Source organism: Dendropsophus ebraccatus, assembly GCF_027789765.1.
Source record: "Dendropsophus ebraccatus isolate aDenEbr1 chromosome 6 unlocalized genomic scaffold, aDenEbr1.pat SUPER_6_unloc_1, whole genome shotgun sequence".
NCBI classification, from domain to species: domain Eukaryota; kingdom Metazoa; phylum Chordata; class Amphibia; order Anura; family Hylidae; genus Dendropsophus; species Dendropsophus ebraccatus.
In genome coordinates, this window is record NW_027208415.1 from 555,554 (window position 1) to 581,693 (window position 26,140).

At 44.0% G+C, this 26,140-nt stretch overlaps 1 protein-coding gene across 6 annotated transcripts in view; it reads right to left on the reverse strand.

Annotated features, from left to right (window-relative positions):
- The window catches only part of LATS1 (large tumor suppressor kinase 1), an 83,910-nt gene that overhangs the window by 38,038 nt on the left and 19,732 nt on the right, over positions 1 to 26,140 (reverse strand). For 5 of the 6 annotated variants that reach the window (XM_069955645.1, XM_069955642.1, XM_069955643.1 and 2 more), the window contains exon 4: positions 21,372 to 22,846. In XM_069955645.1, coding sequence (XP_069811746.1) covers positions 21,372 to 22,846 — 1,475 coding nt within the window. Of the gene's footprint in view, positions 1 to 19,420; positions 19,478 to 21,371; positions 22,847 to 26,140 lie in introns of those variants that run through there. The other variant, XM_069955647.1, reaches the window with a different exon arrangement.

A 26,140-nucleotide genomic window follows, 5' to 3' on the forward strand; every position in this document is an offset into this window, starting at 1 on the left:
CCCCGGACCGTGTGGAGCCTCACTCAATGGCATGCGCGCCGCCCTCCGCCCCATCACCTGCTGATATGACCGCCCACAGATCCCCTGCAGCTCCCCCTTGGACCGCGCTCAGCCGCCAGGCTGCCGCCCCCACAGGCATCTTCTCTGCTGAAGGATCCGTCCTGTTCCTCGCAGGCGCAGAAGATGAGAAGAGAAAAGGACCCCGCCGTATGCCAGGATAAGGTGAGTATAATGTTTTTTTTTTTCTTGTGTATATATTTGGCAATGCGGGGAAGGGTGGGTGGGGAAGAACATGGGGATTACTACTATGGAAAGGAGCACTGTGGGGATTATTACTATGGGAAGGAGCATTGGGAGGATTATTACTATGGGAAGGAGCACTGGGAGGATTATTACTATGGGAAGGAGCACTGGGAGGATTATTACTATAAGGGGGAGCACGGGGGGGATAACTACTATAAGGGGGGGGCACGGGGGGGGATTATTACTATATAGAGGCAAAGCAGGGGGCATTATTGCTATATGGGGGTACAGCAGGCGATCATGCGGGTTACCCCCTGTACGTATACCTACTGACTTTACTGCACATGACACAAAGAAGTGGAAGTTGTTGTAAAAGTGCAGATACTAAAATGTTTGTCTGGCAGGTTCAGAAGAGATAAATTGTTGCTGCAAAAAATCATCATGATGGTCCGGGCCAGAAGGGGAAGAAAAGTGACGCCCCAGATCAAAGACGACGTCACCTGTGAGTCACTGAATTACTTTTTTTGCCTCAAGTTAAAAAAAGGGTTAAATAACACTGCTCTATGTCATAATACACACACTGCTTTTCCACAGCAACAACCGAACCCCTGACATCACTTGATTTTAGCAAGATTCGCCCTGTAGTCAAAATTACCTAGAAACGGCCCTACACCCTGATACAGCAGAGCAAGACAGTGGGACAGATGAAAGGCCGGCTCCAGCCCAGTCCATAACTCCTTACACAGTTCATCAGTCTCCCCATCCCCCTGCTGTATGGCTTCACATGTGACCTCTCCATTCTCCTGACAGCTCCCAGAGCTCCTCTGCAGGACAGATAAGAGCAGGGGCTGGCTGGCAAATTTTAGCCTGGGGGGCAAGCGCCCAAAGGCCCTAACTTATTACGCTCCCCACATCAGTGCAGGGAAGGTAGATGCTACTCAGACCTGTAAGCCCTCCAGCGGCAATGTTCTGACAGTTCAGATAACACATTGAGCCCTTCCAGTCATTTGTAAACAAGGAATTGCTACTGCTCCCTGTGAAGGGGTCGGAAGTCACTTTCCTGTATAAGCATATGGGACGGCTCAGCGCTGACACGGAACTGTCCCATAGACTTACATTGACAAAGTGATTTCTGGCCCCTTCACACAGAGCAGTAGGAATTCCCTGGTCACAAATGACCAGAAGGGCTGGAGACGTTATCCGAACTGTTGGAACATCGCTGCTGGAAGAAGTACAGGTCCGGGGTGCCATCTACCGTCCCTGCACTGATGTGAGGAGGGTAATAAGGGCTGGACTGCTCCTTAAAGGGAACCAATTTGCATAATTGTGCTGATATGATTACCAGTAGCACAGTATAGATCTACTGTGCGGCTCCCCAAGGCTACCAGTCACTGAGTAGGGCGGAACTCCACGGGCCGACGAGGCCCGATAAACGAGCGCCGATCTGCTAGATCGGCGCTGTTTACTGGGCCTATTCCACGGCCCAATTATCGTTAAACAAGGGCTGCAGGGACATTGTTACCGATATCCTTGCAGCCCTAGCTTAACTAGTAAACATTACCTATGCATGGGGCAGGGCTCCTCTTCTCCTGCTTCTCCAGTGTCAGGACGGCCTGACTCGGCTGACAGACAAACAAATATAGGTCCAAACCTATATGAACGATCAGCCGATGACAATGATCATTGGCTGATCGTTGTCTCTATTCCATGGAGTGATAATCGGACGATTATCGCTCCATGGAATGGGGCCCTAAGATGTGGGAAAGCCGGGTGACCACATCATACTGAGTATAAGATGGTAGGAAAGCCGAGTGACCAGATCATACTGAGTATAAGATGGTGGAAAAGCTGGGTGATCTCCACCATACTGAGTATAAGATAGTGGCAATGCTGGGTGACCTCCATCATACTTAGTATAGGATGGGTAGAAAGCTAGGTGACCTCCATCATACTGACTACAATACAATATGCTGGGAAACTGAGGTTTCTGTATTTTCACTATAGTTTTTATCACTTTTGCTGGAAGTCTAAAATTATATTATCACTGGAGTTCTCCTTTAAATAGGCAATGTCACCAGAATTTGTTTTTCATATATGTTATAATAGTATGGTTGTGTATGGGTGTATATTGCACTGTATGGGTGTATATTGTACTGTATGGGAGTATATTGTAGTGTATAGGTGTATATTGTAGTGTATAGGTCTGTATGGGTGTATATTGTAGTGTATGATTCTCTATGGGTGTATATTGCACTGTATGGTTCTGTATGAGTGCGTATTGCTCTGTCTGGTTCTCAATGGCTGTATATTGCACTGTATGGTAATGTATGAGTGTGTATTGCTCTGTATGGTTCTCAATGGGTGTATATTGCACTGTATGGTTCTGTATGGGTGCGTATTGCTCTGTATGGTGCTCAATGGGTGTATATTGCACTGCATGGTACTGTATAGGTGTGTATGGTTCTGTATGAGTGCATTTTGTACTGTATGGTTCTGTATGACTATTGTACTGTATGTTCTGTATGGGTGTATATTGTTCTGTATGATTGCCTATTGTACTGTGTGGTTCTGTATGAGTGCATATTGTACTGTATGGTTCTGTATGAGTGCATATTGTACTGTATGGGTGTATATTGTACTGTATGGTTCTGTATGAGTGCATATTGTACTGTACGGGTGTATATTGTACTGTATGGATCTGTATGAGTGCATATTGTACTGTATCTGTGTATATTGCACTGTATGGTTCTGTATGGGTAGGGGGGGTGCATAATTACTCACATACAGTAGGCAAGGTTCACTCTATGTAAAAACAACAGCCGTATTTCATAACAATGGCTGTAGTTGTGCAATAAAATGGCCTTTATTTGTTATTTGCTCAATTACGGACGTTGTTTTTACACAGTGTGAACCTGGCCATACATTGTAAATACACATACATGTTACAGACACATATAAATAGTTCAGTCATACATACACAGTCACACTTACTTTTGTGCAGTATAATAGTCGTAGTACAAATAGGAATCCTCATGCTATGGGGAACAGCCAGAAGTGTGTGGGGGGGGGCGCACAGCAGCCTGAATGGGAGAACACAGCAGTCTGGAGGTGGGGGCCTTAGGAGGTACATATCAGCTTCAGGAGGAGAGGGGCAAAGCAGCCTGGGGGAGAGGGTGCAGCTATAGAGGGAACAGGGCAGTAGCTACAAAGGGTTGGGGAAGGGGGGGGGGGGACAAATGCTAGGAGACTGTGTGTTTACTTCTCTCAGCCCAGCTCTGCAGACTCCCCCCTCTTCTCTGTCCCGACATCCCTGCTATCTACAGCCCGAAGTACCTTACATTTCCAGCAGCTAAGCCCAGAGTAGGGCAGGAGGGGGGATGGTCAGGAAGCAGGTGTAGCTGGAGGTTAGCAGCCCGCCTCCTCGTCACCACATTGTGTCATAACTATTTTGTGCTTCCCTGCACTGTTGGCCCTGCTGTCCTCTCCCCCTTCAGTAGTGGCAAGAAGTCCACGGCCACGAGGAACATGGCACCAGTCCACAGGGGGCGGGGCTTAACGGGGGAGCAGCTTCAGCCCGCTCACATCACAGACCGGCCCTGCAGCTCCTTTATGTGGCAGAGAGGAGAGCGCTGGGGCGGTATGCAACCTCAGCGCGGCCCTCTAATGTACTGCAGAAGACTGGCCCGGGGGCAGATGCCACCCTGCCCTCCGGCCCAGCCCGCCCCTGGATAAGAGGCCCGGCTCCAGTCCAGTCCTGTACATAACTCCTTACATTGTGGGCCTGTCCATCAATCTCCTCACCTGCCTGCTGCCCCCCGCTGTCTGGCTGCACATACAGAGCCCCAGCACTGTCGCTCCCTCACTGCACCTCCGGCTGCACACAGGACCTTTCGCAGCACTTTCTGTAAGTTGTGGACTTCTGTAAAATGGTGCCCCCACCCTCCCACTGCTGTGTACTGCGCATGTCTTTGGACATGTGCAGCACACAGCTTAGGAAACACAGTGTAAGTGAACGGGACAGACTCCATCCATTCACTTCAATGCTGTGCATGTGTGCCGTATAGCATCTGTGTAGGTGTCGTAAAATGACATCATACACAGATGCTGCTCAACATGGCAGCCCCCTTGGCAAGCATCACAGTGTTTGAAAACACTGATGACACATGCCAAAAAAAAAATAAAAAAAAATTATATAATATATATTATATACTAAACCACTTATCTTCTATAATTACATTTAAAAAATAAAAAAAAAAAAAAAAAAGAGACACTATCCCTTTAATTGCAAACTGCACCTGAACTGGAGACAAGAGTCGTGTTGTCTTTGAAAGAAAGTGGCCATGTTTTTGTAGCAATGGATAACCCCTTTAATCCTCTCCTTCAGGGTCATTCTCTTTTCCAAGGGAAGAAAAGACATTTGTTTCCCAGAATCCAGGAGGATTCACAAAAATACCTTCATGGTATCTGGGATGAGATCTGACTACTGGTTAATTAGCCATACCAGGGAAAGAAGTTGGTCTCTGGCAGTTGCCAGGTCCTGTAACAACTTCTGGGAGGAATCTGCAACAAGAAGATTAGACAGATAAACAATAACATATTTCTTCCTTTGCAGATGAAGAAAGGATGTGACCTCCCCCATGATGCATATGAAGATCAGACGATATCCCGAAAAGGAGGGCTCTGAAATGATAATGCTGGATTCTTCAGTCTATGCAAATTACAAACCTTAGGTATTGTTGAGATTAGGTATGTCCCGGGACATGGTAATAAGGGTCTATTAGGTTGATTGAAGCCATCATGGCATCCTTTGGGACAAGTCGAGTTGTACAGTTTATGGATTCCATCTTAAACCTTCTGTATCTGACAAATTTGTTAATAGGCTTAAAGTATATGATAAGTCTAAGTCCCGTTTGGTTTTTGAATGAGACAGGTTTGAGTAGTTCCCCTTCCCTTGTTCCATCACTGGGACAGGGGTCACTACATTGTACAATATAAGCTTCTTGACACTACAGATAAGCTACAACTAAAGAAGCTGAGAAGATTGGCGGGGGACTAGAAATCTTCTGTGGTGGGGGGGGGGGGGGGGGAGAGACTGGATAAACTACCTTGTAACCATGGCAGATAATATCCAGGATCCCGTTGTTCTAAGTGACTCTTGTCCAAGCCTCCAGAAGCTCCCCCCAACCCGGACAGTGGCATTTTGTGTCCCGGAAGGGCTTGCTGTTATAAAAGATTTTTACCTTTATCCCCTTCGGGGTAACCCCAGCGACCACCCTTGCCATTGCCCCTATAATGTTCCTAAAGCCTGGGGCATTTATACTGCTGCTTCTTCTTCTGTAATTTCAGATAGGAAGGATGACCTGTCTTTTTTAAAGAAATCATTGACACCGGATGAGAAGATGTTTCTCTTGTAGATGGAAGAGAGCAGTGCATTACAATTAACACATTTTCCGGAAGTCTTTGGCTTCTGTGCAGACTCTTCCTGAACACAAGTTCAGTGATTTTTCTGGGCCGCAAAAACATCTATTTTTTCTCTGCAAACCATGGGAAATGATCTGTAAATCTGTGTCCATTGTTTTAACTGATGTGTATCACCCCAGTGTATTCCCCCCCTCCCAGACCATGTCACCTGCATCCCCTCAGATGAGCGCCTAACACCTTCACCCACCCTGACCATGTCACCTACACCCCCTCCCCCCTTACCAAGTCACCTGCATCCTCTCATATGAGCCTCGGACCTGGAAACGCACCATCACCAACAGACGAACTCGGGTCGCAGCTCAACCGGCGTAGTCCTGCGCTACTCCAGTCTTTTGACTTCCTGGGGCACTAATCACTCATGCGCCTGAGAGCCAAGAGAAGGAAGCAGCTTGGAACTATACCGATTGGGCTAAAACCTGAGTTTGTCTGTGGGTGGCGATGTGCTGCTAGGTCCAGGGCAAGGGTCTGGCACTCATCTGAGGGGATGCAGGTGACATAGAAAGCTCGGGCGCTCATCTCTGGGGATGCGCTGCCAGGTGGGGGGGTGGCTGTTGCAGGGGATATGTGATCCCTGTTTTTCACAGATTCCATGGATATGGCATCCGTAGAGTCAGTGAAAAAAGGCCTAAAGCATGAAACACATACTGATTAGTCAGAGTCGTATCAGTAACTTAAGGGATAGACTCTGCTGACCTTAGCATCCAGGTGACACAGCACACTGATGCACTCAAGAGTGTAAAAATGCCCCTGCATAAAATAGGGAAGGACTAGGGAACAGCTAGGACAATGAAATAGAGCATAGTGACCCCACCACATGTAGCAGACATGGTTGGGAGACTTACCGCCAGTGATGGCTGAGGAAGCTTGTCTGCAGCAAGATTCTCCATTGGTGATGCAGTGGGTCAGACCTTAGGAATGGATGACTTGCAAGAATGCAAACTCCTTTTAATTTGTGGCCTGGCATTCTCCAGAGGCCAGAAGTTCTGCCCACCTCCGGCGTGTGACGTCAGCACGCCCTCCATCCAGAGAGCCGCTGAGAGCAAGGCCTCATGTACCACTTTCGCAGGATGCCACACATCGCGGACAGAAGACCGCAAGTGCCCCGCCAACTAGGCTGCACACCTGCCACAGGTAGCCAGCTCCGGGACACATTACCAGGGAGGGGAGATCTGGACGCCGGAGCACAGAACATCCTGTGCGACCTTGCCATGCAATCCGAGGATCCACCAGCTGTCTCATGGGAAGGAAAGGGGTTAACCCGATCAATCCCACTTGTAAGAAGTAGTCTTCTTAGAGGGGGACCTCCTTGCCTTTGCCACGGATCTACCACCTCTCGTGCTTACCCTCCAGGGACAGGAAAAGCACTGGTGATAGTAGGAAGGGGAGGGGCTTTTAACCTCTTGTGTTTGTGCTTTTCCTGTCCAAAGGGTATGAGTTAACACCCATGGTGCAGTCATGAAGGTGAGGAGAGAGAAAAAAAGATGCTTGATCATAATATGTGCGTGTAGAGAAAAAATAAATTAATAAGTTCTTTACTTTATTCCAATATCTGCCTTACAGGTAGAGAATACAGTGTGCTGTGTGGGTGGGACTACAATGAAATTCTAAAGTACTGCAAATAATTTAGTAACACAATGAAACAGCAGCAGCTGTCACTGTCTCAGCAAGCTCCCTCACTTCAGTGTGCTGGGTTAAAAGCACTAACCCGGCTCATTAAAGAGATGGAGGACACGTGATGCAGTCTCAGAGAGTGCGGGCCAGGAGCAGAGAGCGTGTCTGGTTGGACTGAGGTTTGATGATTCTATGCATTCGGTTGGGGTAAATGCAACTAGATAATAGCAAAACTGTGCAGAATCTATAATAACTTTATATTGGAAAGATGGAAAGCTACAGGTGGGCAATGTATTAATGCAAAAATAATTTTGGGGGGGAATAGCCCTTTAAACAGGGCTGTGGAGTCAGTAAGTCACAGCTCCAACTCCTGAACTTTGTTAGGGACTTCAACTTTATCCTTTATAAATGGCCAGACACCAGGGGAGTTATTTACCACACTAGTGTAAAGTAAAACTGGCTCAGAGGCTTCTTCCTAATGTCCTACATGACCTCGGGGTGAATAAGGCAAAGATAAAGCATATTGTCCTGTGCAGTGGATGCAGCTAGTCTCCAGGCACCATGTCCTGAACAACTCATCACTAGACTAGATGGACCAGGTGCTCTTTTTCTGCTGACAAAGGAAAGGAAAAGTGCTAACCATGCCAGATACCTGTGATATAGGGGTCAGGCATAGGTCCAGATTAGTGATGAGCGAGTACTAAAATGCTCAGATGCTCATTACTCGAGACGAATATCGCCCGATACTTGAGTGCTCGTTTCGAGTAACGAACCCCATTGAAGTCAATGGGCAACTCAAGCATTTTTGCAGGGGACCCAAGTTCGGTAGAGGGAAGGTTGCGTGAAAACCTGTCAACCTGAGAAGATGATGGAAACACAACGGTAATGGACAGGAAACAGCAGGGGCAGCATGCATGGATGCCTCTGAGGCCAACTAATCGCACCATTATGCCAAATTCTGGGCAACAGCCTGGTTAAAACAGAGGTAGCATAAGATGAACCACCCAAAAACTTTGCCTGACACAGCATGGCTGTGACTACACAGAGAATCATTAAAAAGAGAGGTAGCATATGAATCACCCTAAAAATTTAGCCTGACACAGCATTAGGGTTGAGGACAAAGTGACCAAGGTAGAAGCGGTAGCCGTGAGTCTCCCAAAAATTAGGCCAAACACAGCATGGCAGTGAGCACACAGAGAACCATTAAAAGTAAGTGATCGACCGGGGGTGGTGAGGCCCTGGCCGCGGCTAGGGGACGCAATCGGCGGGCCCCCGGCAACCAGTCCCGCTCCTCCGCAGACGTAGTGACGTCAGAGCATGGCAGTCAGGACACAGAGAACCATTAAAAGTGAGTGAGGTAGCAAGTGAGCCTCCCAAAAACTAGCCTGACAGCACAGACCCAGACCAAGATGGACAAAACAATCATCCAATAAAAATAGCCGGATTATGGCTAGATTTAGCCTCACCACCTCATGCAGTTGTGCGTGAGGCATATCTTTGGAGGTAGGGACGAGGAACAACAATACAGGTCTTCTTAAGAGGCCCCAGAATTTGATTTGATCAAATTAATAGACTTTCAATCCTTTAAAAGAGTCTCTAAGAGAGGGCAAGTGCGGTAACCTGTCTATTAAAAAGACCTGGTCAATCCTGCCTTCAAAAAGGCTACTACAATATCCAAGGAAGGATAAAAGCTACTGGTAAAACACCTGGTTAATCCTGCCTTTAAAACGGCTAATACAACATCCAAGGATAGATAGAAGCTACTGTTGAAAGGCCTGGTCAATCCTGCCTTCAAAACGACTAAAACATCCAAGGAAGGTAGAAGGTGCTGTTCAGCAGTTTGAGCACCGCCTGTTGGCACTTACCCACGGCACTGCTGCTGCGCCTAAAACTAAAATAGCCGGATTACAGCTAGATTTAGCCTCAACCCCTCATGCAGTTGTTCGTGAGAGTCATATCTTTGGAGGTAGGGACGAAGAATAACAATACAGTCTTCTTAAGAGGCCCCGGAAGAACAATACAGTCTTCTTAAGAGGCCCCGAAATTTGTTTTGATCGAATAAATACACTTTTAATCCTTTGAAGAGTCTCTAAGAGAGGGCAAGTGCGGTAGCCTCTCTATTAAAAAGAACTGGTCAATCCTGCCTTCAAAATGGCTACAACATCAAAAAAGGTAGAAGGTAGTGGTGAAAGGACGGCAGAAGACACCCATAATAGGACATCCACAGATAATATGGTTCGAAATGGACAAGGATGCTAAATTGAATTTGACTATGAATTTGACTGTAGCAGTTGGGGTAACATTCCCTGCATAATGTGACTCCCCACTTCTCCCCCACCACTGTTTCGACTGTGAATTTGACTGTAGCAATTGGGGTAACTTTCCCTGGTTGACTTGCGGAAATGCGCACAGATGCGGATCATCTTAGTGAGCAATTCAGCCAAATTGGGGTAGGTTTTAAGGAACAGCAGCAACACTAGGTTAAAAAAAGTGAGCCAGGCATGGTAATGTGTGAGGCTGTCGAGATGCAGAGCCGCCACCAGGTTCCGCCCCTTGTCACACGCAACCAAGCTCACTGCTAATTACACAGGGTAATTAGCAGTGAGCTTGGATATGGCTTCAATAAGACATAAATAAAAAATATTTATAAAAGTCAGCCTGTCAGCACTGTCAGTTGAAAGGCGGGTGTGCTTATTAGGGACTGATGATGCCACCAGCTGCACTGAAGACCCGCTCTGACAACACACTAGGGGCAGGGCAGCCCAGCACCTCAAGTCAGAAAGTAAGAAAGACAGAAATCTGGAAATATAATAGTGGTCCCACTAGTTTTTGGAGGGCTGTGAGATACAATCTGGTGTTGGCTGCACAAATACACTGACACACTCTGCAAGCAGTAGTGACCTTAAATATGGGTTGAGTAAGAAATACAGAAATCTGAAAATATAGTTAGTTTGGTTGTTTTTCTAGTATTCCCTGCCTACTGGAACGCTAATTCCCTCCCTAACGCTCTCCTTGACCAGCAGCAGTTCTGTCCCTAGTCTCTTCCAGCATAGGTCTGAAGCGAGCACTACCGGCCGCGATTTTTATATGGCAGAGTCATCTGATCTGGCTAACCAATCGCTGCTATCGACATGTATGGGTCCCATGTGATCGCAGGATGTACCAGAGTCTCCTGCATGTTTATTGGCTGAGAAATAGCACCCAAACTTACAGGAAACGGATGATAAGTACTCGTTCTCTAATACTCGAACGAGTACCAAGCTCGGACGAGCATGTTCGCTCATCACTAGTCCAGATCTATTAGGTCTCTGTCAGCGTCTGCACTCCTGAATCATTGCGGTCTCACAAGAGCTACCTACTCAGCCAGGCGGTGACTGCTGCTGTGCCCAGTCTCTCTGAGTGGGCATTTCTGTGTGGGTCCGTGACATGAGAGGATTGGGAGTGCGCTGGAGGACCAGGAGCCGTGACACTGCACTGCGGAGGCATGGGATCAGGTAAATAGCAGTTCTTTATTATGATACCACCACCTCCTAGATTTTTTCCACTGTTGCCTAGAATTGCCCCTTTATTTTCACACACACACACACACACACACACACACACACACACACACACACACACAATCTTCTCCCAGAGAGAAAACACCACATTGAGGATAGAGGTTATTGCTATACTACTTATGGCTTCCTCTCCTCCTTCTCTATATTACACAGCATATCTTCATGTTACACTGCTGCTCATATACTACCACCCAGCAAGAGAACAGCACAATGGGCTCTTCCAGCTCAGAAAAACTGACAAATAGTGACCACCAACTTTTCCCTGCCCACCCTTATCTAATAGGGCCAGTTATTTATTACTGATATATGGAGGAAACTAAATGTATGTGAGAAAGGGTTTTTATAGTTTCAATAAAAATAAGGGCTTTAGATTGATATTAAAATTTATTCATGAGGAACACTTATAAAATTCATATAAAAACTTAAAAGATCAAATTTTGAAAGATTTTTTAAAAGCTGGAGTTGGAATAGGTACATTTTCTCAACTTAGCTAAAACTAACTGACTCCAAAGCCCTAGCTTTAAAAATAAATAAGACTGTTTACATGTCCATATAAATTCTGCAGACCTACAGATGGTGAAAGGCTGTCCTGGTTTGTTTTCTCTCTACCCGGCATAATGTATGAAAATCATGCCGGCAGCAGGGAAACTGTTTGAATCTTGGCGGCACTGTAATGACAGATCTGCGTGGCTCTGTCACTACAGTGCCGTGGAGATTAAAAATTTGACTCTCCTGCAATGTTCTAAGTGAAGGATATATCAACAGTCTGTTTCGAGAGGTGGGCAGAGCCGAAGGGGGGGGGGGGGGAGGTTGTAAAAACAAAGGAAATAAGCAGAAAAAGACCACTTGGTCCATCTAGTCTGCCCTTCAGCACTCTATGTACTCTATAGAGTGCTTTCATTATAGAAATGACTAGAGATTAAACATTACAGACATCATCAACATGTTGATTTTAAGTATATTGATGACTGTGATATTAAGGGCCGCCTAGTGACAAGGAGAGTTATTAATTGACCTGTTTCTAACCCTTGCAGGGGAAACACTTGGCCTCTGTAAGGTGTTAGGCTTAACTCCCAAATCTTTAGATACAGCTACTCTCCTGTAAACACTGGTAAACAGAGATAGTATTCACACCTACACTAGGGACAATTATTTACAACTCTGACCTCTCACCCACATGCCTGAGCCCACTATGACTTAGAACAAAGAATTCAAATTGGAAATATTACAACAAAGGAATCTGTCATAATTCATAGCTGGAGCTACCAAATTTAGTATATATACGGTTAGGGAAAGGCACCACCATACATATGTCAAAATCATGGCGATATGCCCACAGCAACCAGGTGATATTAGATATTGTCTGATAACGTGGACCGTATACATTCATGTTTGGTATCAAGTGGTTGCTTGGGATATGCCCAGATGATTGATGATTATGTCATATTTATAGGAGGTCCCTTTCCTCTAAATTAGTGGTTAGTGTGGAATTGATACACCACAGAGTGCATTCATAAAAAAGAAGTGTCCCTCATTACCATGTGACCGGCCGCCTCTCAGTGACATCACCCAACAGAATTCTGGAGGGAAAATTTGTGCTTAGGGCCCTATTCCACCGGACGATTATCGTTTGCATAATCGTTAACGATTAACGATCTCAAACGACCGCTATTGCGAAAGACCTGAAAACGTTCACTCATTTCCATGGAATGATAATCGTTACTTATGATCGTAATTGCGATAGTTTTTCTTTGCTATTTCTTCGCTGTTGCGTTCGTATTTATTGCGAACGACCGAACAAGGTCTTATTCAATGCGAACGTTTTGCAAACGAGCAACGATAAAAATAGGTCCAGGTCTTATAAAGCGATCAACAATTTCTCGTTCGGTCGTTAATCGTTAACGGCATTTCAACCGAACGATTATCGTTTAGATTCGAACGATTTAACGATAATCTGAACGATAATCGTCCTGTGGAATAGGGCCCTTAAAATCCCTGCACAACCATGAATCAATGTCAGTCTTTGGGGAATCCACATCACGATTGGAGGGGCTGCCCATATTTCTCTGCTGTACCCCACAGCAAGGATACTGCTTCTGTTCGGCAGTAAGATATTATTCTGTTTATCCCTTTTCTTTTATAACTGTTGGCATGTATTTTTTGTAACCTTGTTTGTTTTTATCTGACAATTACCTTTTTTTTGTATAGCATTGCACAATTGTGTATTAAACCTTAAAAATTAATAAGCTTCTTCCTTGTAGTCTTATAGAACTTATACTTCTAAAGAGAGAGAGCATTACCATAGTGTTATATTGAGATAAGTTGTACCACTGTGTTGTATTGGGATTAGTTTGAGGTTAGGATATAGCGAGATATCAATAATAGGCCCCTATTGCCTGATAAGTATAGGTGGTAGCAGCAGGTGTGGAATAACCTATGTGATTACCCAGCATAATTCTATCCCCCCGAGGGGATTGTATAGGAATTTATTTGGTAGATTGATAAGCTCAATAGTGTTAGGGCTCGTTCCCACTGAGCAAAAGCAGCTGAATTTCTGTGCTGAATCAGCGCTGAAATTTCAGCCGTTAAAATAGGTGCAGAGCTAATTTCCATTGTGTTGAATGGAAATTCTGCTCTGCAGTTCACACAGTGGAATTTCCGCACTGAACTAATCCGCTTTCCGCCAGAAGAATGAACATGTTCATTCTTCCGCTAGCGGAAGCCTATACAAACCAATGAGGCTCTGATTTTCTGTTTCAGCGCGGAATACGCGCGTATTCAGCGCGGAATACAAGCGGAAATTACTCGCTGAATCAGCGCGGAAATGGGGAAAAGGGGGGGGGGGGGAGGAGGATTCTAGTATATGTTCTGGGATAGTCTAGTTTACTCACCAAATACTCGCTGAATTTCAGCGCTGAATGCATGCGGATTCAGCGCGGATTCTTCGAGTATTCCGCGCTGAATTTGTCATGAGCTGATTATGAGCTGAACACTTTCCTAGCAGAATACGCAGGGATTCTGCTTACATTCTGCTTATATTCTGCTCGGAATTCAGCGTCAGTTGATTTCAGGCGGAAATATTTCCTTGCGTAATCCGCTCCTTTTGCTCTGTGTGAACATAGCCTTAACCACTCCAGTGACGTGACCTGAGGGTAGTGATCGTCACAATGACAAAGACCATCAGTAAATTTTACCTTCAGGTCCTCAGGCCTCACACACCAGCCTGGGGACCTGAAGATGAGAACAGTGCCCCCTTATCTGGCCCAGTCTGGCCTGACTGACCGCCAAGGTGCAGAGCTTCTTCCAAGCCTTAAGGCCGTATTAGCTTGCGTGTGCATTTTTCCACCTAGAGAACCAGATGAGCCCTTATTTTTTGCGCCACTAATAATAGTTTTTGCCTAAAATATGCCGTGAAACTAGAAAAAAAAATTATATGTGTGGTAATATTGGAAAAAAAAACAAACAACAATTGTTTTTACGCCGTTTGCCCTAGGGTAAAACTGACTTGTTATACCTGCTCCTCAAGTTGTTACGATTACAACAATATGTATCTTGTATACCTTTTTTTTTTTTTTTTTTTTTTTTTTATGGCTTTTAACCCTTTAAGGACATGGCCCATTTTCGTTTTTACGTTTTCGGTTTTTCCTCCTTGCGTTTAAAAGGTCATAGCACTTGCATTTTTCCACCTAGAAACCCACATGAGCCCTTATTTTTTGCGTCACTAATTGTACTTTGCAATTACAGGCTGAATTTTTGCATAAAGTACACTGCGAAACCAGAAAAAAATTCAAAGTGTGGTGAAATTGAAAAAAAAAAACACATTTCTTTTATTTGGGGGAAATGTGTTTTTACGCCATTCGCCCTGGGGTAAAACTGAATTGTTATGCATGTTCCTCAAGTCGTTACGATTAAAACGATATATAACATGTATAACTTACATTGTATCTGATGGCCTGTAAAAAATTCAAACCGTTGTTAACCAATATACGTTCCTTAAAATCGCTCCATTCCCAGGCTTATAGCGCTTTTATCCTTTGGTCTATGGGGCTGTGCGAGGTGTCATTTTTTGCGCCATGATGTGATCTTTCTATCGGTACCTTGATTGCGCATATACGACTTTTTGATCGCTTTATATTACATTTTTTCTGGATTTGATGCGACCAAAAATGCGCAATTTTGCACTTTGGGATTTTTTTTGCGCTGACGCCGTTTACCATACGAGATCAGGAATGTGATTAATTAATAGTTCGGGCGATTACGCACGCGGCGATAGCAAACATGTTTATTTATTTATTTATTTGTTTACTTTTATTTAAAACCTGGGAAAAGGGGGGTGATTCAGACTTTTATTAGGGGAGGGGGCTTTTTACTATTAACAACACTTTTTTTTTTTTTTTTTTTTACACATATACTAGAAGCCCCCCTAGGGGACTTCTAGTATATACACTTGGATCTCTCATTGAGATCTCTGCAGCATAGATATGCTGCAGAGATCCATGAGATCGGCACTCGTTTGCTTTCGGCTGCTGCAGCCGAAAACGAACGAGTGCCGAGCCGAGGACGGCGCCATCTTGGACGCGTCCCCGGCCGGCATCAGTAACGGAGATCGCTCCTCCGGGACAAGGTCCCGGAGGAGCGATCTCCCCCACTAGACCCCAGGGAAACGTTGCCTCCGGTAATCGGAGGCAGCTGTCAACTTTGACAGCTGCCTCCGATTAGCTAATTAGCGGGCACGGCGATCAGACCGTGCCCGCTAATAGCAGCGGTCCCGGGCTACTCGCGGCACCCGGGATCGCGGCACTTCAAAGCGGGGCCGCCGCGCGGCCCCGCTTTGAAGTGCAAGTGAGGACATATGACGTAGGGGTACGTCATATGTCCTTAAGAGGTTAAAGAATTAAAACCCTTTAAAGGGAACCTGTCACCCCCCGTGCCGGGGTGACAGGCTCCCGACCCCCCGTTAGAGACCCCTATACTTACCTCATCCCGCCGGGTCTCGCTTCTGGATTCGGTCGGGTCCCGGAGATCTCAGCCGCTGCAGCCCGGCGCGCGCGCTGACAGATGAGTCCAACGCTCATAGAGAATGACGGAGCGCTGGACTCTCCTGTCATTCTCTATGGGTGTTGGACTCATCTCTCAGCGCGCGCGCCGGGCTGCAGCGGCTGAGATCTCCGGGACCCGACCGAATCCAGAAGCGGGACCCGGCGGGATGAGGTAAGTATAGGGGTCTCTAACGGGGGGTCGGGAGCCTGTCATCCCGGTACGGGGGGTGACAGGTTCCCTTTAAAAAAAAAAATATATGTTCCTTAAAATTGCTCTACTACTATGCTTATAGCGCTTTTATCCTTTGGTCTATGGGGCTGTGTGAGGTGTAATTTTTTGCGCCATGATGTGTTCCTTCTATTGGCACCTTGGTTGCGCATTTGCAACTTTTTGTTCGTTTTTTATTACAATTTTGACCAAAAATGCGCAATTTTGCACTTTTACATTTATTTTTCCGCTTCTGCCGTTTACCTTGCGAGATCAGGAATTTGATAATTAAATAGATAGGACGATTACGCACGCGGTGATACCAAACATGTTTATTTATTTTTATATTTATAAAATGAGGAAAGGGGGGTGATTCTGACTTATTAGGGGCGGGGAATTTTTTATTAGTAAAAAATTTTTTTTTTTTTTTTTTTTACACACATACTAGAAGCCCCAATGGGGGACTTCTAGTATGACTGCTCTAATCTCTCATTGAGATCTATGCAGTATAGATAAACTGCATAGATCAATGAGATCTGTGCTCTATTGCTTTTGGCTGCTGCAGCCGAAAGCAATAGAATGCCAAGCCGAGATCAGTTTCATTACGGCTATACTAATACAAGCAAGAGATTGTGGTGCAAAAAAGATGCCCCAACGAGCTCTGTAGCTGGTAAAATCAGTGCTATTGCTTTTTGAAGTTGAGGAGGAAAAAGCGAACACACTAATTAAAATTGGCCTGATCCTTAAAGTGTCACTGTCATTAAAAAAGTTTTTGGGCAGAAGTCAATAGTACAGGCGATTTTAAGAAACTTTGTAATTGGGTTTATTAGCCGAAAAATGAATTATCATGAAAAAGCAGTTTGAAGCTCTCCCCCGTCTTCATTGTTCTCCTATGGAGAGAGGAAAATGAGACACCAAAACAAGACAAAGTTAATTTAAAGCTACATCTGGCTCTCTCCACTGATGTCACCACTGACCTATCTGACCTCTGAATAGCACTCTGAATACCTCCCCCCCTTGTGTAATCCTTTGTTCTCTGTTGCTGACATTTCTCCTCAGTCTCTCCTCCCCCTCCCCTCTCCATAGCACAGACCGGATCCCTCTGATTGAGATTTCCTGATAATGAGCAGTGGTTGACAGAAAGAAGAGGAGGGGGACCTGGGAAAAGTCTTTTTAAATGCAGATAATGGCATATTTGCCTAATAAACCCAATTACAAAGTTTCTTAAAATCGCCTGGACTATTGATTTCTGCAAAAAAGATTTTAACGACAGTGACATAAGGACGGAGCTAATTTTCGTTTTTGAGTTTTTGTTTTTTCCTCCTTGTGTTTAAAAGGCCATAGCATTTTTCCACCTAGAGACCCACATGAGCCCTTTTTTGCGTCACTAATTGTACTTTGCAATGACAGGCTGAATTTTTGCATAAAGTTCACTGCGAAGTCAGCAAAAAATTCAATGTGTGGTGAAATTGAACGAAAAAAAAAGGTTTTTTTGTTTTTACGCCATTCGCCCTGGGGTAAAACTGACTTGTTATGCATGTTCCTCAAGTCGTTATGATTACGATATATAACATGTATAACTTTTATTGTATCTGATGGCCTGTAAAAAATTCAAACCATTGGTAAATATACGTTCCTTAAAATCGCTCCATTCCCAGGCTTATAGCGCTTTTATCCTTCGGTCTATGGGGCTGTGTGAGGTGTCATTTTTTTGCGCCATGATGTTTACTTTCTATCAGTACCTTGATTGCGCATATAAGACTTTTTGATTTTTTATTAAATTTTTTCTGGATTTGATGCAATCAAAAATGCGCAATTTTGCACTTTGGGATTTTTTGGCGCTTACGCCATTTACCGTGCGAGATTGGGAATAGGATCAATAGTTTGGGCGATTACGCACGCGGCAATAGCAAACATGTTTATTTACTTTTATTTAAAACATGGGAATAGGGGGGCCATTCTGACTTTTATTAGTGCTGCACTGTATTAGCGGGCACGGCGATCGGACAGTGCCTGCTAATAGCCGCGACCCCGCTCTGAACTGCCGCGATCCCGGCTGCTATCTGCACTATATACACCTAACTCTATGAGAGATCAGTGTATCTGTATTAGAAATCCCCCAGGGGGACTTCAAATTAATGTGAAAAAAAAAAAAAAAAAAAAGTGTTGTAAATACAAACCCCCCTCCCCTAATAAAATTGTAAATCACCCCCCTTTTTCCATTTTATAAATAAAAATAAACAAACATGTTTGGTATCGCCGTGTGCATAATCTATTAATCTATGCATTTTTGGTCGCATCAAATCCAGAAACATTGTAATGAAAAGCGATCAAAAACTTGCTTATACGCAATTAAGGTACCGATAGAAAGAACACATCATGGCGAAAAGAATGACACCTCAATCAGCCCCATAGACCAAAGGATAAAAGCACTATAAGCATGGTAATAGAGCGCTTTTAGGGAACTTTTTTTTGCTGTTGGAAGGTTTTATTTTTTTAAAAGCCATCAAATAATACAAAAGTTATGCAAGTTGCATATCGTTTTAATTGTACCGACTTGAGGAACATATATAACATTTTTTTTTCATAGGACAAACGGCGTAAAAACACACAACAAAAACACAGGGACCTGCTGTCAGTATATATAGTGAGTACACTTACTAATACTTTGTACTGACCTATTTTACTATAAAGTGGCCAACCCCTTTAAGAGGTTAAGGCCAAAATCCACTGTTTCCACTGTGTTCTTAAAGGGTTGAGTAGCCACAAACATGTATCACTTCAGAAAATAGATTTCTGTAATAGTCACACATCACTTCCATAGATTATTTTTATCCAGCATTAACATTATCCCTGCTGCCTGACCAAATAGGAAAAGGATTCACAACCAAACAGAAAAATGTGAGGAAAAAAAAAATGAGAAGTGGTTACATGGTTGTGCAAAATAAATATATAACCAAAAGCAAAACATATTGTGAGTTGAAGCTCAATTTCACACAATCATAACACTGCTTTTTTTTTTTCTCTTTACATCGTGGGCGTAAGTCTTGGCCTGACTGTGATCTAATAGATCCCTATGACTCGTAGTCAGGCCAGGGCTTGCGGCAGCACATGTATGCCGATATTATGCTCTTGTGAAACCGGCTCAGGTCTGGAAGTTAGAAGTGTAAAGGAGTCCTCATGCTTACATTATTGTCATGTATGATACACATGCAGCAGCCTAGGAAGATCATGCTATTGTTAATACAGCACCATGTCACTGGTGTCTACTTGCCTACCCAGTAATGGAGGCTTGAAGAGCTCAGCCAAGCTCCAACCTTAACTGTTTAAATCATCTGTTAGTGAGTGGAAAAAGGAAGAGAGATATGGAAAATCTAAGAGAAGAAACATTCAGAAGAAATGTAGTGACAATCAGCAAATACATGTTCTATAAAAGTGTAATAACACTGCAAAAAAAATATATAAAAAATTATTTTATATTTTCTACCTTTATCATCCGCATAAAAAGGAAATGTGCTTACTAAACGAACCTGAATGCAACAAAGTAGATAGTCTACCATTAGTAATATGTCTTATATTTCCTGGGTCAGCGTAAGGAACCTGAACCTACTGAAGGTCTCAGGACAGTATAGCTAGCATTCCTTTATGCCCCACCCCCCACGTCTTCTGTCACATTTTAATATGCCAAAATATCTTTGAGACTAATGTTCATGTTTGATCAGTGTAAGCACTTATGAGAGAGGTGGGAATATGTGGCTCTCGTGTGTATGGCTAACATTAAGGGGATACTCTGGGCAAAAACGAAAAAATCCACTGCAGTCAGGGGATTGGGGGCATAATAAAGCATCTATACTTACCAGTGGCCGTGCCTCTGCAGCGCTGGGCAAACAGGCTCCCGGACCCCGCCAGATATAATTTTCTCCCTGCTTCGTTATGGCCCTAGTTAAAGTGCCTGCTTAGACAATTAGTGACTGCAGCAGTGTCCTGTCCCAGTCTCTGACTGGCTGAGCAGGCAATCCATCAGTTGCAGAAGGGAAAGTAGGAGGACAACGGCAGGGGTCCAGGAGCAGAGACATGGCACTGCAGGGGCATGGGGACCGGTAAGCATACATTCTTTATTATGTTCTCTCCAACCCATGCCTGCACTGCATTTTGTGTTTTTGCCTGGAATACCCCTTTAAAGGGGTACTCCGGCGAAAATAAAATTCTTTCAAGTCAACTAGTGTCAGAAAGTTATATACATTTGTAATTCACTTCTATTTTAAAATTTCCAGTCTTCCACCTCTTATCAGCCACTGCATGTCTTGCAGGAAGTGGTGTATTCTTTCCAGTTTGGCTCAGTGCTTTCTGCTGCCACCTATGTCGGTGACAGAGACTGTCAAGAGCAGTAGCAAATCCCCCATAGAAAACCTGTACTGCTCTTGACAATTCCTGACATGGACAGAGCAGTACAGATTTTCTATGGAGGGTTTGCTACTGCTCTGGACAGTCCCGGCCACGAACAGAGGTACCAGCAGAGAGCAATGAGCCAGACTGGAAATAATACACTACCTCCTGCAGTATTCTCCACCAGTAGGAACAGCGGGATCTCCACTTTAGATGCACAGTCCCCACAGGTCGGCCACCACCTGGTTCTCAATTCAGCGCATAGTAGGGTTCGGAGACAGCATCCGTATTGTGAAAAAGCTTTACTTTATTTTGCCATTTGCATATAAAAAGACGACGTTTCGGCTCTTAACAATCCTGAGCCTTTCTCAAGAGTTGAGACAGGCTCAGGATTGTTGAGAGCCGAAACGTCGTCTTTTTATATGCAAATGGCAAAATAATGTTTTTTCACAATACGGATGCTGTCTCCGAACCCTACTTTGCACCTCCTGCAGTACATACAGCAGCTTACAAGTACTGGAAGACTGGAGATTTTTAAATAGAAGTCAATTAAAAATCTGACTTTCTGACACCAGTTGATCTGAAAGAAAATGAATTAGCTGGAGTTCCCCTTTAACACCAAAGTGATGGCTTATTAATAGGATATGTCATTCCCTTGAATCATGCTTTCTTGCAGTTGCTAGCTGAGCCTGTGTCATGTATGTGCCAGGGAAATAAAGATGGAACTTCTTTTTATTCTCTATTTGAACCATTCATGTTATGCACATACATGTGATATACCTGAATATTACATGATAGAATATTACCACCTTTAGGCTGCTTTGCAGCTTATCTGATTCTTACCCGGCACATTTCGTTTTCTAGCTGCTTCTTCCGATGCAGCCGCTGATGGTGGGATTTTAGAATGTTTTCCACATGTTGCTCCATGAAGAACTTGAAAGCCTGAGGTGAATAGCTCTGGATTCGAGACTCCCTCCTCTCTTCATCCTGCTTGTTCTTCCTTACAGGCACAGGTGATGTTGTGATCTGTTTTTCTTTTTCTGTGGTCTCAACAGTACTGTCAGTGTTTTTTTCCCCTTCTTCTTGGATACTGGGAGCTACAGACATGTCCTCTTTGCCAGATTTCAAACCTGCCTCATACACAGTTGTGTTTTGCTGTAGCAAGTGCTTTGGGTACGGTGGTGGCGGTCCCTGGTAATTTGGTGCCTCTGGCTGTAGCGGCAGCAGAGGATTGCTATGTGCAGCTACTTCAGGGTAGGGTCCGGGCTGTATACTCTGTGTCATCCAAGATGGGTGTGCAGGTGCAAGAGCGGTCTGAAGTTCTGGTTTAAACACCCGCATGCTCTTTACAGGTTGCTGTATGGGAGCAGGAGTGATTGCAGTCACAGTTGTGGCAGAAGGCTGAGTATTAGCAGGATGCACCTGGCGAACTCCCATTGGATTATTGAAAGAGTTGGATCTCACAGGAATATTATTCTGCCATGACGGCATCTCATGGTTTCCTTGGGGGGACTGGGCTGAGGATGACTGAGGCCACGACGTTGGATGACCTGGAATGCCTAGGTTGTACAGTTCCAAGTTGTGGCTATTTCGATTTGGTGCTAGCACAGAGGTGGAAAGATTTCCATTATTAAAAGCAGGAGACACTGGACCATTATTTCCTTGCATCTGTAGAGTTGTACTGTTCGGACCATTTGACATCAGATAAGGGGGCGGCTGGCTTCTCCCCACGTTGTTATTCCCTTGGTGTGTTATAAAATCAGCTTGTCCATTACCATTCTGCATGCCCGGCCTCCCAGAATAACCAAATTTGCCAGTGCTAGATGTCTGCATTATGATGGGCTGTCTTCCTACAGGCACAGGATTGATAGATCTCTGTGCTTGAGACTGTGGGTTCATTAAATGTGCAGAATTCAGATTTGGAGGTTGATATCCTTCCTGCCATCCTCCAGGTGGAGCCGGAGACATACGAGAAATAACAAAATCCATGTTAGCAGAGTAACGCTTTGTCTGTGAATTTGGTTCCCATGATTGTGGGGAGGCAGTGGTACCCCTGGGTGGAGGCTGCGGGGGTGGAGTAATACTTCTAACTTGTGGTGGGGGTGGAGGATTGACTCGTTGCCCATTTACTGGAAGTGCCTGGGGAAATGCTGGAAGGCCTGATCCAGACAATGGCCTTCCTATATCTGTTTGGGTACTTTGAATTTCTGATGCCCCATAACCAACACTGTCAGACAATGGTGATATGTGTCTTGGAGGAACTAAGGACTCCTTGGACCCTTTCCAGCTCTGTCGGCGATTAACAGAATGCTGATTACCTACAAAATTAAATAGTCAAAAGCGTTAAAGCTGCAAGCATCTTATGCCATTATTAAAGAGTATGCTATTACTAATGACTTACTTGGCTTATATAGCTTCTATGAGCACATACCTTCTTCTGTAATGCCTTACGCCAGTATAACCCAACTTCAGTTCTTGGGGACCACTAACAGGTTGTTTTTTGAGGATATCCTTGGTAATTCACAGGTGATTTCATTATAGTTGGTGCCCGTTGGTGGTCCTCGAAGACTGGAGTTGGAGAACACTACTCTACGCCATGCATTTAATGATTATGTACACTTTTCTTACCTTTGCCTGGGCCTCTTTAGGTTGGTGCCCCACACTGGTTTTGGACATAAAAGCCATTGCACTCTTTAATGCAATTTTTTTTAGCCAAAGCAAGGAGTGTATACAGTAGGAAGGTATAGTGTTTATTTCCCATTCCTTGAGCTTCTCGCTTTTGCTTGAAAAAAATGCAACAAAAACTGCAACTTTTTCTTATCAAAAACTACTGTATGTAAAATCAACTGTTTTTCAGAAAAGAAGCACCTTCCACACAATCACTACCTCCTTTACGGTTTGGGCTAAGGTTACAGACTTAGGGCTCTATTACACGAAACGATTATAGAGTGCAAAGAATTTTAACAATTCTAATTTTAACAATAACCTTTCAGTGTGTATGCAGGCAATGATCAAAATATTGTTTGTTTGTCCCTGATTGCATCTTTTAAGCTGACCATAAAATCCTTGTTACAGGGAACCTGTCAGCAAGGAGACTGGGGTCAAACCCAGCCACCCTCGGCATTCAGCACTATGGACATCAGACTCATCTCTTCTCTTAAACAGTTTGCTAATCATTCGTTGTATGTACAGTCATGGCCAAAAGTTTTGAGAATGATAAAAATATTAATTTAATTGTTACAAAGTCTACTGCTTTAGTTTTTAAAATGGCAAATTTACATATACTCCAGAATGTTATAAAGAGTGATCAGCTTAACAGCAATTACTTGCAAAGTCAATATTTGCCTAGAAAATTAACTTTATCCCCCAAAACACACTCCAACATCATTGTAGCCCTGCCTTAAAAGGACCAGCTAACATCTTTTCACAGATTGCTCCATTAACACAGGTGTGGGTGTTGATGAGGACATGGCTGGAGATCAATCTGTCATGATTAAGTAAGAATTACACCATTGGACACTTTAAAAGGAGGCTGGTGCTTGGCATCATTGTTTCTCTGTTAACCATGGTTATCTCTAAAGAAACATGTGCAGTCATCATTGCACAAAAATGGCCTAACAGGGAGGAGTATCGCAGCTAGAAAGATTGCACCTCAGTCAACAATCTATCGCATCATCAAGAACTTCAAGGAGAGGGTTCCATTGTTGCCAAAAAGGCTCCAGGGCGCCCAAGAACGGCCAGCAAGCGCCAAGACCGTCTTTTAAAAGTGTTTCAGCTGCGGGATCGGGCTACCAGCAGTGCAGGTGTAAGTGCATCTCCACACACAGAGGCAGAGACTCTGCAAAAGGTACAGGAAGTTGACTGCTGAGGACTGGGGTAAAGTCATTTTCGCTGATGAATCCCCTTTCTGATTGTTTGGGACATCTGGAAAACGGCTTATTCGGAGAAGACGAGGTGAACGCTACCACCAGTCTTGTCTCATGCCAACTGTAAAGCATCCTGAAACCATTCATGTGTGGGGTTGCTTCTCAGCCAAGGGAATCGGCTCCCTCACAGTCTTGCCTAAAAACACAGCCATGAATAAAGAATGGTACCAGAATGTCCTCCAAGAGCAACTTCTCCCAACCGTCCAAGAGCAGTTTGGTGATCAACAATGCCTTTTCCAGCATGATGGAGCACCTTGCCATAAAGCAAAGGTGATAACTAAGTGGCTCAGGGAACAAAACAGAGATTTTTGGGTCCATGGCCTGGAAACTCCCCAGATCTTAATCCCATTGAGAACATGTGGTCAATCATCAAGAGACGGGTGGAAAAACAAAAACCAACAAATTCTGACAAAATGCAAGCATTGATTGTGCAAGAATAGACTGCTATCAGTCAGGATTTGGTCCAGAAGTTGATTGAGAGCATGCCAGGAAGAATTACAGAGGTCCTGAAGAAGAAGGGTCAACTCTGCAAATATTGCCTTGCTGCATTAACTCATTCTGTCAATATAAGCATTTGTTACTCATAATATGATTGGAATTATATTTCTGTATGTGATAAAAACATCAGACAAACACACATAAAAAACAGAGGGCAGCAGATCATGTGAAAATAATATTAGTGTCATTCTCAAAACTTTTGGCCATGACTGTACATATTGTTTGTTCTTACTGATCTCAGTAACAATAGTAACTAACAATCACTTTGTTTTGTGTGTTATGGTGAACAATTTTAGGTTGCTTCCAAAAACACTTGTTTGCAATTAAGAGTCATTAATCGGCAAAATCAAAAAATTGTTTAGTCTAATGGGACCATTAGGCTTTAGGCTTGGTTGTGTGACACAAAGAACACACAACATCACACCTAAAGGTCCTAAATGCTGGATTGCAACAGTCACAATGAAAACATGTTTTTTTGGTCTCCAGTAGTACAAGACTTTGCTTCGACACCTCAAGTGATAGTCATGTGCAACATGACATTTTATTTACAGCAAAGCCGCACCTGTAATAAAGTTGCCCATGAGACCTGTTGTGTGACCAAACATGTGTAGCCCCCAACCTTAACCCTTAGAGACAGTGATTTTTCATACCTTGCATTTTAAAATTCAACTGTTTCATTTTTTCATCAAAAAAAGTCATGTGGGCTTAGTTCATTAAATATACTTTGTATTTAAATCTTTTATGTTACCATAAAATTCATGGCGAGTCGGAAAAAAATTGTGATGTATTTTGAATAAAATATGCAATTTTGGTAATTTGATAAAGCTGGGTGATCATTCAGAATCCTGGGAAAGCTGAGTGACCCCCACAAACAGTTAAAAAAGGCCCTATAAAATACTTTACATACTCAGACACTGGTCCCGGGCAAGTCATGCCGGACCAGGTCCAAATCCTGTGCGGCTATCAGGTAAAGCCCAGTCAAAACTGCTCAATGAAATGACAGCCTTACATGAGAACACGCAGGAGGGAGGAAGTAAAGAAATCAACAGTATTTTCATGCTAAATCAGTTGATTCTCACATTTTGAACCAGGGCTATGGAGGCGGAGCTAGTTTTGACTGTCAGTCGGAAAAAATGTACAGAGTCCAGTTTTAAAAAAATTTAGAATTGAGTTTTGATATGAATTTTA